This window comes from Pituophis catenifer, unplaced genomic scaffold, assembly GCF_029215685.1.
Source record: "Pituophis catenifer annectens isolate HBS135680 unplaced genomic scaffold, rPitCat1.0.hap2 SCAF_1, whole genome shotgun sequence".
Taxonomy (NCBI): Eukaryota; Metazoa; Chordata; class Lepidosauria; order Squamata; family Colubridae; genus Pituophis; species Pituophis catenifer.
Genome location: NW_027256881.1, coordinates 163462695 through 163477406, shown reverse-complemented (window position 1 = coordinate 163477406; position 14712 = coordinate 163462695). Strand labels below are relative to the sequence as shown.

Sequence of the window (14712 nt, the reverse complement as noted above, 5' to 3'; positions counted from 1 at the left end):
CACATAACTAAAGCAGAATATCAGCAAATAGCCCAAATCTGCAAAGATGAAGTGTGGAAAGCTAAGGCTCATAATGAACAAAGGCTTGCAACAAAAGTAAAAAACAACAAAAAAGCTTCTTCCAATATGTTAAAAACAAGAAAAAAGTCAAGGAAACAATTGGTCCATTGCTGGGAGGAAGTGGCAAGAAGGTGACAAGCAACAGGGAGAAAGCAGAACTACTTAACTCATTTTTTGTATCTGTCTTTACACAAAGGGAAAAAACAGCACCACAAAAAACAGATTAGGAACACAAGTCAGAATAGGAAAGAAAATGGTAAATGAGCACTTGTCCACCCTAAATGAATTCAAATCACCAGGACTAGATGGATTACACTCCAAGGTTCTGAAGGAACTGGCAGACGTGATCTCACAATCACTGAACTATATCTTTCAAAGATCCTGGAGCACCGGGGAACTGCCAGAGGACTGGAAAAAAGCTGATGTAGTTCCCATCTTCAAAAAAATAGATCCAGAAAACTGCAGACCTATCAGCCTGACCTCAATACCAGGGAGGATTCTGGGAAAGATAATCCAGCAATGAATCAGTGAACACCTAGAAGCAAACAAAGTAATAACCAAAGCCAACATGGGTTTGTCAAAAACAGATCACGCAACACAAATCTTATTGCATTCTTTGACAAAGTGAAAAAATTAGTCAACCAGAGGAATGCTGTCGATATAATTTACTTGGACTTAAGTAAGGCATTTGATAAAGTAGATCATAACCTATTATTTGATAAGATAGAAAAATGTGGGTTAGACAGCATCACCACCACCAGATGGATTTGTAACTGGCTGACCAACCACACTCAATGTATAGTCCTCAATAGAACTGCATCTAATGCAGGGAAGTATGCAGTGGGGTACCCCAAGGCTCTGTTTTAGGCCCAGTACTCTTCAACATCTTCATCAATGATTTGGATAAGGGGATAGATGGGGAACACATCAAATTTGCAGACTGTTCTGACCATGGCTTCCTTAGACAGTAACAATCACACCCTTAGTCCCAAAAACCCTCTTTTATTTCTTTTTTTTTTAAGTTTTTTTTATTTTTTACACAAACACACAAACAAACATACAATCTATTTTTTCTGAATTGAGTATTGGCTGGTTCACAATAAATATACAATTAAAAATATTCCAATTGTTACAATTTCCCTAATTAAATTTAAAGATATTCTAACTGTTCAAATTAAGATATTCCAATTGTTACCATTTCTATAATTTTAATTAAAAATATTCCAACTATTGCGTATTCAATTCATTCATACATCCATATCTTCAATTCATATTTCAATTCTAAATGTACATAACATATCCCTCTTTCATTTCTTCCTCCTTTCCTCCCTTTCTATTTTTATTTTTTTATTTTTCTTTCCCCTTTTTTCTTTTGTGCTTTAAAATCCTGAACTCTCCTATTTTGCCCTATATTTCCTGTTGTTTTCCATCCCTTTTCCTTCTTTCTTGTTTTTCCACTGTTAATCCCAGTGTAATCATTTAAGTTTTTTATATTCTTTCTATTTTACCCTTTTTTCCCCTCTTTGTCTCTTTCCACACTTTCCGTTTTTCCATTATTAATCCCAATGTAATCTTTAAAATTCTCATTTTTATTGTTACTATCCACATAATCATTTAATTTTCCATAGTCAATCTCGTTGTCTTTGTCTTCTTTGTTTTCAATCTCTATGTCTTGCTTCTCATTTGTTGTTTTCTTGTCAGCTTGAGTATACTCTAACATAATTTTTGGATCATCAGGTTTCGGTTCGCCATGTAACATTGTAATTATTTCCCTTATTTCCGTTTTCAGTGACGGATACATCAATTTCATCATTTCCCTAATTTCCTGTGCCATTTTATTCTTTCCAAATTGATATTTTTCCAATTAAAAGTTTTGTTGTATTCCTCTTTTTTTTTTAATCAAAGTCAAGCCGCTTGCAGACAAACAAATCCTCCTTAGAAGTTCTCACAACTATTATCAAAAGTTCAAGGTTTTTCCCAAAACAAAAGTTCAGTGTTGTAATGGTCTTATTTCTCTTGAAGGTGTCTCTCTAGAATCCACAATTCCAATCAGTAGCCTGAGAATGTATCCATTTTGTTTCAATCCATGTTAACAGTCTTTACTAGTTTTTTTTTCTTTTTTTTCTTTTTACCTTTAAATATGCCAAATCAGTTTTAGAGTCCAATCCAAATTACACAGTCCGTTTTTCCCCCTCTTTTTTTTTTTTTTTTTTTTGTTACAAAACTTCTATTACAGGGCTTAATTTCCAAGTTCTCTTTAGTTTTTCTCTAACATTCAAAAAGAGATCTGCTTACTTTCTTTCCAATCCTTTACCCAGTTATGGAGTTATATTTCTTCTAGTTTTTAAAGTTCTCCAAATATTTTTATTCAAAAGTCAATTGTCTTTTCGGGTTTTTGTCAATTTAAATTTCTGCTTCAATCATCTTCTTTCCTTTCCCCCATGCCCATTAGCCGCTGTTATTCTGCTGGGGCTCGTTCAAATTTAAAAATCTTTTTCTTTTTTCTTTTTCTTTTTTTCTTTTTTCTTTTATTTTTGCCTATCAGTTGGCTGTCACTCACCTGGCTTTAAAACTCTGTTCCAGTCACCACTCCTACTCAATGCTTAGCCCGGTTGCCCCAGCTTCTTGGTGGCCGCAATGGCCACCGCCACCACTGCCAAGTCAGTTTCCTCTGACCTTCAAGGAACTTGCCTGTTTCTCTTGGTCTTCCGAGGTGCCTCTCCTTCTTCCCCATCCCTATGAGACGGTTCCGATCCAAAGACCCCTCAGCAGCGGCTTGTCAGTCGGGGTTTTTGCGGAGCTCGTCAGAGCCTGCTATTTCCCTGACTGTCTCGCCGCAACACTTCCAGTCAAATCCCTGTTTTATTTCAATGACTGTGAATTATGTTCATTCACAGCCTGTAATGAGTCCCAAGCAGTTTGTGAATAGTCCAACAGAAGTCTGCCAAGTCTTTCAGAATAAGGCTGATAAGCACCCACCTTTATCTCCCTTGAAACGCTGCCAAAGACCTAATTACCAATTAGCTTTGCAAGGCCAAACAGATCACAAAGTCAAAACGGAGCTCCAGAGTTTAAACCGACCAGAACAAACAAGGTTGCTTCCTGCAAAGGCTCATGTCCCTTTGCTCCGCCTTTATGTCTTATGGGAGAGGCCAATCATCTCCAAGCCTTACTCCCGAGTCACCCCTTTCGTCTTAACTGTTCTTGCCTTCTGGCAGCTCTGTGCATGCGCACACTGGGAACTGGCTCCCCCTGTTCCTCTGCCTTGTTGATGTCAGACTGTGGAGGCTCTGGAGTCAGCACATAACTCCCAGATGGTCCTGGCCCCATCTCTGCCTCTGATGCAGAGCCCTCGTCCGAGCCTTCCCCAGACTCCAGGACTGGCCTATGTTCCTCCCCAGCTTCCTCACTGTCCGACTCTGCTGCCAGCTCCGCAGGCTGTCAGTGGACCACAACATAGATAACACCAAGCTGGCAGGAATAGCCAACACTCCAGAAAATAGGCTTAAGTTACAGAAGGATCTTGACCAACTTGAACATTGGGCGCTATCTAACAAAATGAAATTCAATTGTGAAAAAAGTAAGGTTCTACACTTAAGCAAGAAAAACAAAATGCACAGGTACAGTATATGTGGTACCTCGCTCAATAATAGTAACTGTGAGAGGGATTTTGGAGTCCTGGTGGACAATCATTTAAATATGAGCCAGCAATGTGCTGCAGCTGCCAAAAAAGCCAACACAGTTCTAGGCTGCATAAATGGAGGGATAGAATCAAGATGACATGAAGTGTTAATACCACTTTATAATGCTTTGGTAAGGCTACACTTGGAATACTGCATCCAGTTTTGGTCACTACAAGGTAAAAAAGAGCGCAGAGAAGAGCCACAAAGATGATTAGGGGACTGGAGGCTAAAAGATAAAAAGAACAGTTGCTGGAATTGTGTATGTCTAGTTTGATGAAAAGAAGGGCTAGGGGTGACATGATAGCAGTGTTCCAATAGCTCAGGGGCTGCCGCAAAGAAGAGGGAGTCAAGCTATTCCCCAAAGCTCCTCAGGGCAGGACAAGAAGTAGGTGGAAACTAATCAAGGAGAGAAGCAACCTAGAACTAAGGAGAAATTTCCTGACAGAACAATTAATCAGTGGAACAACTTGCCTGCAGAAGTTCCAGAATGCTCCAACACTGAAAGTTTGCTATAGGGTTTCTTGCCTAAGCAGGAGGTTGGACTAAAAGACCTCTAAGGTCCCTTCCAACTCTGTTATTCTATACTATATTTACTGTTTGATGCCTTTCTCTGTTTCCTAATGTTACCCAGGTTTTGCATGCTTAGATTCCTAGAAAATCATATGCCTCAATCCTTTTAATAAATCTTACACCATTTATTAATATTCATTACTTGAAAAAGGTGCTATCAAATAATTTCCTGTTTTCGGTTGTCCTCCTATAGCTTTGACTGGCAAATAGTGGTGCCTAGAATTAATGTTGATAGCTCAAGAATCAAAACTCCTCAATTCAGTTAGGATAACAATAGTACATGATGTACATCAAAATCAAAATTATCTGAAAGCCAAAAAGAAATTGGCATAAGCCAAAATTATTAATATGTCAGTACTTTGTTAATTTATTTACATGCTTATTTATTTTCTCAATGTACACAAGAGAAAGCAATCTAGAATATGCTGCCTTGGAATGCTGTTTTGGAAAACAAATATGCAATTATGCTATCAGTTTGTTTTTTATTCTTGTATTTTGAAAAATATGTTATGGCTTTACTTTTGAATGATACAAAGTACTGTAATTATTACACTTCATAAACTAGAAATGGGTTGTTAGGAAAATGACTTAATGTGCTGCTTGCATGCCATTTTTAATTTCTTGAACAATGTTTATATTGGTTATATACCAATAAAAATGAAGTTTTTGTGTGCATATTCTTTTCTTAAACATTCTTGTTTGGAATTTAACTAGAAATTAGCTTAATTATTTGTGACAAATGCAATAATATCATACAGATAAAATACAGGTGCACACATTGAAAAAGTTGTCCAGCATTTTTATTATATTCCCCATATTTTCATTTGTTTAATGTAGCAGTATGTTAAACAACTGGAATGTGGGAAACATTATAAAATATAGCCAATATGAAGGGAAACATTTCCAATCTGTTTAAATTGTGTTCCTAGCTAAACAGCAGAAGTATGGATGTATTTCAACACTCTTTGTATTTGCCAAGTTTGTATTTCTCAATACATTTTATTCCTCTCTCTCCCCCCCCCCCCCTCACAACCACCTCAGCTTGCTGTGGTAAGTTTATTATTTGCAATTTCTTTATCATTCTTACATCATGTGTATAAAGATTTAGATGGAAATTCATTCTTTAGCCCATTCTTCAGTAGCGGGCAATCCTAGAATTAATTTCTGTAAGACTGCCTGCTGCCGTCATCACTTTTTCAATCTATTGTTATAGTTATCTGCTGCAAGAATTTTAAATTAATCAGCAGATCTGTTTAGCTATAGAGATTCATGATTAGGTTTATTATCTAGTTTAAAAAGTAGCTTAAAAGAGAACCAGACAAGACATGTTCATTTTCAGTATTTGTCATGAGAAGCATATTTTGATGATACATTTATTGAAATATATATTCAGAAATCCCCAGTTGACAGCTTAATCAAAATATTGGTCTAAATATTGCACTGCTTATTCAGCATTACTTATCCACTATTGTCACTTATTTTGAGATTTGTATGCATATCATAAGCAAATGTCCACTTGTGTGTGATGATTGAGATTTGACAAATATTGGGAGGCAATTATTTATTCTTTCAAAGGCTTTTTATTAGACTTTAATTATTTACAAATATATAGAAATATTTATTAATTTTTATATAATTAAAGTATGAGTCTTAAATCCTGATTTAGAATTAAATTTACCTGCTCCCAACCCTTAAATGGATTCATTCTAAATAGTTTGTAATCTTTTTCTAAATTGGCCCTTAATATGGACAAGAAGTCTTAAATTAGCTTACTTACTTGCAGTTGATTGACAAAAACCTCCAGAACAAAACAGAAGCAAAAAAATCCCCAAATAAAATAGCAACTCGGATTTTATTTACATATGTACGCACAAGCATTCACACACATGCACATACAAACATCTACATTTATTTTTGTAAATATGTCATCCTAAAAAACATAAAATACAAAGTGGATTGTCCATTAGGTCCAGACATCAGGTCTCCAGTCAAAAGCTGAGTGTGGCGCCTTACAGGGTGAAATCCAGCAGGTTCTGACAGGTCCTGGAGAACTGGTAGTGGAAATTTTGAATAGTTTGCAGAACCGGCAAATCCCACCTCTGGCTGGCCCCAGAATGGGAAGGGAATGGGGATTTTGCAGTTACCTTCCCCTGGAGTGTGGTGGGAATTGACATTTTGCAGTATCCTTCCCCTGCATGCCCACCAAGCCACATCACTCCCACCAAGCCACACCCACAGAACCGGTAGTAAAAATATTTGGATTTCACCACTGTTACAAGGACTCTGCTGCAGTTGGAGCATAAATCTAGGGTCCCAGTAACATAATTCCTGATCTGGCTGCAACAACTTTTCTGCAGGTTAATCAAAAGGAACTACCGTTCAAATCTGATGTAGTTAATTTCTTGATCTCCCTTTGATCTAGGGAAGTAAACTCTGGCCAGAAATCTCCTCTTTGGTGGCTTTCAAAGCTGCAGTAGCTCATCTCACTTTGGAGAGTTTTGGACATTGTCAGGCTGCCATTTCCCTCCAGAAGCTATTTGACATACCTGAATTTACCCTTAAATAATCAGGGAGACCTTTTATTTATTCTTGATACTATAAATGCTATTGGTTGTATAAGCTTCTGAAAATACAATTTTCACCCTTCTGTGTGTGCTTCTACAGTATCCTTTGTTTTGTTACAGAATGTAAGTGTGGTCCCATTGATATTATATTCGTATTAGACAGTTCTGAGAGTATTGGAGAAATGAATTTTGGTATTGCAAAGGATTTTATAATTAAAGTTATTGACAGGCTGCGTGCAGACGAACATGTAATGGTAAGTCTTAGTACAATTATTCCTTGATTTACAACCAGTTGCTTAACAGCTGATCAAAGTTACAACAGATCTCCCCACAACTACATACAACCTGTGTTTCTGGAGTTATGATGGCTACACATGGCCCTGCAGTCACATGATTGTATTTTGTGTACTTGGTAACTAGGTCACCTTTTATGATTGATTGTAGTCTCCCATGGGCATGTGACCATAACTTATGACCATTTTTGCTAGTTTCCAACATTTGCTTAATGACTATTGTAAAATATGGTTGCAACTTCAAATTCAGTCATGTGATGCCTTGACTTACAACTGCATCAACCTATGATCCTAGTTCTGGGCTCAGTGTTATCTGCTGGGTCCTCCTGCCCATTCTGCTGAGCAGTACCCTCAGCAGAATGGTTCTACCTCCAAGTTTTTCCCTAATGGAATCTCTATGAATAGGGCTAATAATTAGGAATAGCTGTTGAATAGCATGCACTTTAATGCATGAAATGTCTTAAGACAGGTTTCTCTGGAGCTACCATAGTCCAGATGGTGTAATCTCTGATTTTTGGCTTTAGTTACAACTATTCCTTGGATACTATTTTTTTTTTGACAGTTTTCCAGTGAAGACTCCAATCTTGCTATTGTGCAGTATAGTCATGGTGGAACTGAGGAATTGGTGCTCATGAAAGATGGAGACGTTCAAGGTTTCAAGGAGTGAGTTCATAACAGATGAAAGAATTCTTATTGTTGTTGTTGTTTTGCCTTCTATGTGGTATATTGTGTATTTACCGTATTTTTTGGAGTATAAGATGCACCTTTTCCCCCACTAAAAGGGGGTGAAAATTTAGGTGTGTCTTATACACCAAATGTAGCCCCGCCCACCCACTGGCTCCCACACTTTGGCCTCTGCCTGCAGCAGTTACCTCCTTGCAAGCAAACGGCAAGAAAAAACAGCTCCTTTCAGCTTCAGCACAGCCTAGTTAGCACAAGTTGATTGGATCAGCCTCCTGACTCTCAGCTGATTTGCTCTCAGTTGTTTTGTGCAGGGCTCTGCTGCTTGCTGCAAAGAGGTAAATTGCTGGAGCAGATTTTTTTTTCCTTGTACTAATCAAGCTATGCTGAAAACGAAATTGAAAGTAAAGCAGGCTGTTTGCTGCAATGAGGCAAAATTGCTCAGCGGCAGAGGGAGATTTCTTTTTCTTCTTTTTCTCACCAAAAAAGGTAGGTGCGTCTTATACTCCGGTGCATTTTATATTCCGAAAAATACAGTAACTTTCTGAAAAATATTTTCAAATATGAATAGCCACTACTTGCAAAAAGCTGCTTGCTAGGATTCCATCATATGCTTCTGTGGATGAGACACAATTAAACCATTCTTTTGGTGGGATTGTCAAATTATATGTCATGATTAGTAGCCAATCTAAAAGTGTTTTTGAGTTGCACTTGGACACTTTGTGGGTTGCCTTGCTCTTTAGTGGGAAGAAAGGAAAAGAACTGGATTTGGTGGAAGCATACAGTATATTGGAGACAACATTTCAATGTCTTAAAGCTATGAAAAGATCTAGCTATTATAGAGGGTCACAATTGATTGTCAGTGGGCCACAACTGATTGATTACATCAGTAAAGAGCTGATAGGGATGCAAAAGAATGTTTATATGTATTTCTATGTCTGAAAAGCCATCAGCCAACAAGATGGAACCAATATAAAATAAACAATCAGCGCTGCATGGATTCCACCAGAACTCCATTCAAAGGTCTGAGGAGGTTGAATGTCTTTGCATGCATGTGTCACAGCATGCTAGAAATGCATTCTTAAGAAGATTAGAATATGGAGAGTTTTTAAAAATGTAAATGTTAGGAGTATTGTGTACAGGTAAGTTGTATGCAAAACCATAGTTTTAAAGAAAAAATGTGTCATTAACAAACATAGCTTCTCCAGTTGATTTTATGCAAAATAATTGAGAGAATAGAGTAATGTGCCAGTAATACTGACATAGTCATATCATCTGCAAAAGATGAATAAGGTAAATAAGTGTTAAATCTGACATTTGGGTATATATTAGCAAAATGATGAATAAGAACTAGCTGGTTAATGTTATTTGGTTCACATAGACAAAGATGTATCCTTTGGGTTCTCTCATTATACGTATCTGGTGTTCATGTAAATATTTACAACAACTTTTTTCTGGAAAGACACCACTTTCATTCTCTGGACAAACAGTTGTGATTTCCTCCAGTTTCTTGCATTCATTCCAAAAACAAAACATCTGTTCTGTTGGATAGTTTAGATAGAGCCTTTCCTAATTCCATACCATAACCACCCACTGATCTGTAGCTGAAAAATATCCTGCTCAGTTGTTCTCTGCTTTAAAAAGAAATAGCCAATGAAATACTTTATTTGTGGTTGGGTCTTGCAAGTTAGGAATATTGCTTTGTTAACAGATGAGGTACCTATCACAAGGATATTGAGCTTCATACAATAGATTAGACTAATATATTGCTAATATTGCATTAGTTAGTTTCAAATTTCTGGAATGAAAACACAAACTAGACTTTCTGAAAGAAAAAATGCAAAAATCTTCCTATAAAGTATAAAGCTTTATTGGATAAGGTACAATTTGCTGAGACTGATTCCTTTGATGCTTTATTGCAAGGGCTGTGAAGAACCTTCACTGGATTGCTGGTGGCACCTTTACTGGAGAGGCTCTTGACTACACCAAAAAACGTCTGCCCCCGTTTTTCACTCACAAAAGAGTTATCATTGTCATCACAGATGGACGGACTGATGTATTACATGATCGAACACCCATTAATGTACTTTGTGAAAGAGATAATAAGGTGAAATCAATATAAGTTTGGGGAAGTGGTGGGAGTGGTAACTTAGAAATCAGAACACTGTGAGTTCTAGTTCTGCCTTAAGCATGAAAGCTGGCTGAGTAATTTTGGGCCAGTTGCTCTTTCTCTTAGTGCAATCCATCTCACAGGGTTGATGTGGGAGGAGAAAGGAGTATTATATACTGTATGTTCACCGACTTGAGTTATTTATTTAAAAAAGGAATGAAGGCAGGATGGATGATGGTAGATAGGTAGGTAGGTAGGTAAGTAGAGAGAGAGAGGAGAGAGAGAGAGAACAAAAGCTTATGAAACCATATGTCTTTGTAATAAGGACAACAGATATAGACTGTATAAGAACAACATTTCTTTAAGTAAATTACCAGAAACCATTTAGATATGATGGGGGTTGATGAGAAGGTAATGTTGACTGTTAAGTCCCTTTCATGTTCCTTAAAGAATCTGTACATATGCTTAGTGCCCTGGAATTTTGATAAGACTTGATTGATCTTAGACTCTCTAAAAGGGGCTGCTTTCTTTGCTTAAAGACAGTGCACATTATGGTGGTGTTTTTACCCAAAATCTACAAATATTTGTGCTGTAGTATTACTGTTTTAGGAATATTGCTGCAATCTTCCCGTAAACTTTTCAAGAGTTTCATTCACATTTTAGGAGCGCCAGAGAACCTTTATAACACTCATTTATCTAAATGTAAGCATTATAATACCTGTTATTCTTTAGGTTGTTCCTGTGGGTTCTAGTGATATTTTCCAAGATCCTCCAGATTCTGAAAAATTAAGTGAAATATCCTGTGGAGGCCTCACATTTACCCAACCAGAGTATATTGCCTTGCTGGATGACACCTTCATTCAGAATGTTACCTCTTATGTTTGTCGAGGTGGGTGAATAAATTGATATGCTGCTAATTTGGTTTAACTAAAACAGGAGTGAAACAGCACAGCCTTCTAGCATGTCCAATGAAGCCTGCAATATCCCTTCCTCTCTCCCCACACCATCCTGTGCTTGTTCCACACCACTTCCCATTGCCTTCTACAACCCTCCATGCTTCCACAATTCTCCCAGACCTCTGCCTTTGGTCTCTACTGCTTTCTGCTCCATAACCATTAGATGGGTGCAAAAAGTTGGAGTTGTTTGTTTTTGCCCTCTAATGATTGTCTGGAGTTTTGAAGCCCACCTGTGGTAGAGCCAAACCTGTTATTTTCTTAGTTCTTCAACTCTTGTTAAAGGACCATTGACTACATTAAAATAAGGAGATGACAATTGTGGGATGCAAGTGGTTACCTTAGCACTATTTTAAATTAAGTTCATATTGACGCAGAAGAAACATCTTCTTAAATAGTTCACTCTGTGCTAATGTCTGTAAAACACTTTTAATGAAGTTACCAAATATTAATTGTGTTTGCATTTGCAATCAACTTTGCAATCAAAGATAGACTGGGAAACTATGAACTGTATTCACCTCTCTGCAGGAAAAGCCATGTATAAAAATAAAATGAAACAGCCAGGGCTAGTTGCCATTTGGTTACAGTGGCAGTCTAAGCTGTACAATCCTAACTACAATGAAGAAATTTACAAAACACCTGTTTCATTCTATCGGTATTCAGGAGTGCTTTAATGGGTTTTTTGTTTGGTTTGATTTTATAGAAAAACAATGTCCTGACTATACCTGCCCAAGTGAGTATCCCATACTATTGTATGTACCTTATTTTGATTTCTCTGCTCCATGCATAAACTTAATATTGCCTTATTTAATAAAACGTTTTGCTGGGTTGCTTCATGGAGCCTGACTGGATCGTTTCCATCTGAGCATGTCAGCCAAAATGGATAAGTTATTTCAGCCAGCTGCAGCAATACAATATGGTAAATTGTAGTCATTTGCAATTTGTTATTCATCAGCCATTTTGGGTAATATTCCTGTCATCAGAGTGATGTCTGCCCAGCCAATACTTCCTGGCCTTTTTTCTTTAACGTTTCTGTTAAAATTCTGGCCAAAACCATTGTGAGCAGGGTAAGAGAAAGCTGAGTCTTAGTGTCCCAATTTCACTTCCTGTACATGATGGAGAAGAAAATCACAAAAGCACAATTGCTTCATTTGCAGCTGCTCCAGCCTCCCTAATAAGAATGTAAAAATGCTATTAAAGAAATATAATTTTAACTATATGAATCAAATGCTAAAAATCTCTTGTTGCTATTAACCATATGCAACATTTATTAATTAATTCCCAAATAAATTGAATTTTAGAACATTAGAGTCAGTGTGCCTCTGTATTGTGTAACAACAGAAAAGTCCCTAATCCCTGAAGTTATTCTGCTTCTCTTTTTTATACAATCAGTGTATACAATGAGTGCCCAGGGGAAGGCAGCATTCCCCCCACCAACCTCTGGGGTATGGGCTCAGAGAGCTGCAGAGAAGAAAAAACTGCTCCAAATCAGCAAGAAGGTTTTTGCTTCAATGAAAATGCTGCTTACTTACACAAGGTGTTTTCACTCAGTGTTGGAAGAGAGCTCCTTCCCAGTTCATCCCAGTATGACTCAGTCTCCTATGCTGAGGAGCTCTAGTCTAAGCTGTCTCTAGAAACTTTTCAGGGATAAGCAAAGAGGGAAAGGGAAAGTATGGATGGAAGCTGGTTTGCACTCAGGCAACTACTGAAAGCAAATTGTTGAAACATATGCAGCAGGGATATCCCCCAAATAACCTTTTCTCTTTTCAGTTACTTTTGCTAACTCAGCTGATATTACACTTCTCGTGGATAGCTCCACCAGTGTTGGGGCCCATAACTTCAATATCACCAAGAAGTTTGTGAAGCGTCTTGCAGAACGATTCATATCGGCTGATAAAAGTCCAGGGGCTTCTGTGCGCATCACTGTTGTCCAGTACAGTGGCAACACACAGCAAAAACTGGAGGTGGACTTTCAACGGAACTACACAGTGATAGCTGATATAATTGACAAAATGGAATTTATAAATGATGGCACAGATGTTGTTGCAGCCTTGAACTATGTCACCAACCTATTTCGGAGGTCCTCTCGTCCTGCTATTAAGAAGAGAGTGCTGATCTTCTCGGATGGCAATTCTCAAGGTATCACTGAAAATGCCATCGAGAGAGCAGTCCAGAATGCTCAACAAGCAGACATTGAAATGTATGTACTTGCTGTTGGCACACAAGTCAATGAGCCCAACCTACGTTTGCTTGTCTCCCAAAAAGCGGCTCAGGATGATGTAGCCTACAGAGAGCGCCATCTTTTCAGAGTACCCGATTATCAGTCTTTGCTGAAAGGTGTATTCTATCAAACTGTCTCCAGAAAACTAGCTATAATCTGAGGAGGTGATTCCTAGAGAAGCAAATTAGTGCATATTCTATGATTTCAGGAATAAATTGTTAACCTCCCGTGGAACCCATGTTTTTATACAGAGCCATAATCTTTTGTCCTTGCTTTCAGGCTGTGCTATGTTTATCCCTGTCCATTCCTCTTTTCTTTATTGTCCATGAATTCCTCCAGCCTACAGGAAGAAATACAAATTGATTTATTGTCACTCTAGTTCATAACTGTAACCAAGAGAAGAATTTTGTTTCATATTTGACAAGCAATAAACCAGGCTAACTGGGAATGTTAAATGCACTGTCTTTATCCCTATTAGTACTCCTCACATGAATATAAATATCTTATTTTCAGAATAAAATGCCACATGACTTCATTGCCTTTTTTCAATTTTGTAACTAAAAAGATATAATATAATACAGTACGGTAAGCATTTTCTGAGCTAGGCAGCTTGAGAAAAATTATTCTGCTCTTAGTAACGAGAAGTTTCATAGAATATTTATTGCCCTCCATTGTCACTTGAGGGAGATTACATGGGGTGAATGATCTGGTTCAAAACGTGATGGTGGTGGTGGTGGTGATGATGATGATTTGGCAATAATAAATCACAATATCTAGTCCAGTCTAGAACTGGAGAAGAAGGTACAACCATTTAATCAACCATGATATTATTTAGATACAATGAACTCACAAATGTGATTGAAAGAGTTATTAACAAAAGTCAAAAGGGACCTTGGAAGTCTTCTTGTCCAACCCCTACTCAAGCAAGTGACCCAATACTATTTGAGACAAATGGCTGTCCAGTCTCTTCTTAAACTCTCCAGCAATGGAGATTTTTAATCCAGTGAAGATTGGCATTATCTAAATTGTTTTTAAATGAAATTGTCTGGAAGCCTATACAGAACTCTTGTTGTCAGAGGATCTTATTTTTTTCAATATATTATGATAAGGTGCTACACTCACTTCATAAATTGAGCTTTACGTTATTGATATGTTTACATATTCAAACTTGGTTTGGACAGGTTTCATATAATATTTCCAATGGTGCTGTTGCTATGAATTCAGTATGGTTTTTTTAAAAAATGAAGCAATTTCAGAATTACAGCTTGTATGGTTTTGTAATCAGTATTCATTTTACCACTTTGTTTTATTTTATTCCTTTGTTTTACTGACAAATGTTCACTTTTGAGATTTTTTTGCAAATAAATTTTGTTCCATAGTTTCAGTGTCTTCTGTTGTTTGGAAAAAGGGCCTCCAGACTCTTGATTTTTTCCCCACCGTTGACTAATATGACTCTCCTCCTTGATGGAAGAGAAAGTGATTCTACATCAGTATCAAATTATAAAAGTGATGGTAACTAGTGGGAGGTTTTGTTCATTTGGCTTTTTATACATATGTGAAACAGACTTAAATTCTTT

At 37.3% G+C, this 14712-nt stretch overlaps 1 protein-coding gene across 1 annotated transcript in view; it reads left to right on the top strand.

Moving 5' to 3' along the window:
* COL6A1 (collagen type VI alpha 1 chain) overlaps positions 1-14376 on the top strand; it is a 62906-nt gene extending 48530 nt beyond the window's left edge. Inside the window, exons 29-35 of the mRNA XM_070933291.1 lie at positions 5355-5363; positions 6998-7131; positions 7733-7833; positions 9775-9958; positions 10694-10850; positions 11618-11647; positions 12685-14376. Of these exons, the coding sequence (XP_070789392.1) occupies positions 5355-5363; positions 6998-7131; positions 7733-7833; positions 9775-9958; positions 10694-10850; positions 11618-11647; positions 12685-13295 (1226 nt within the window). The 3' untranslated portion in view covers positions 13296-14376. The remainder of the gene's footprint in view (positions 1-5354; positions 5364-6997; positions 7132-7732; positions 7834-9774; positions 9959-10693; positions 10851-11617; positions 11648-12684) is intronic.
* Positions 14377-14712: the final 336 nt, after the last annotated feature.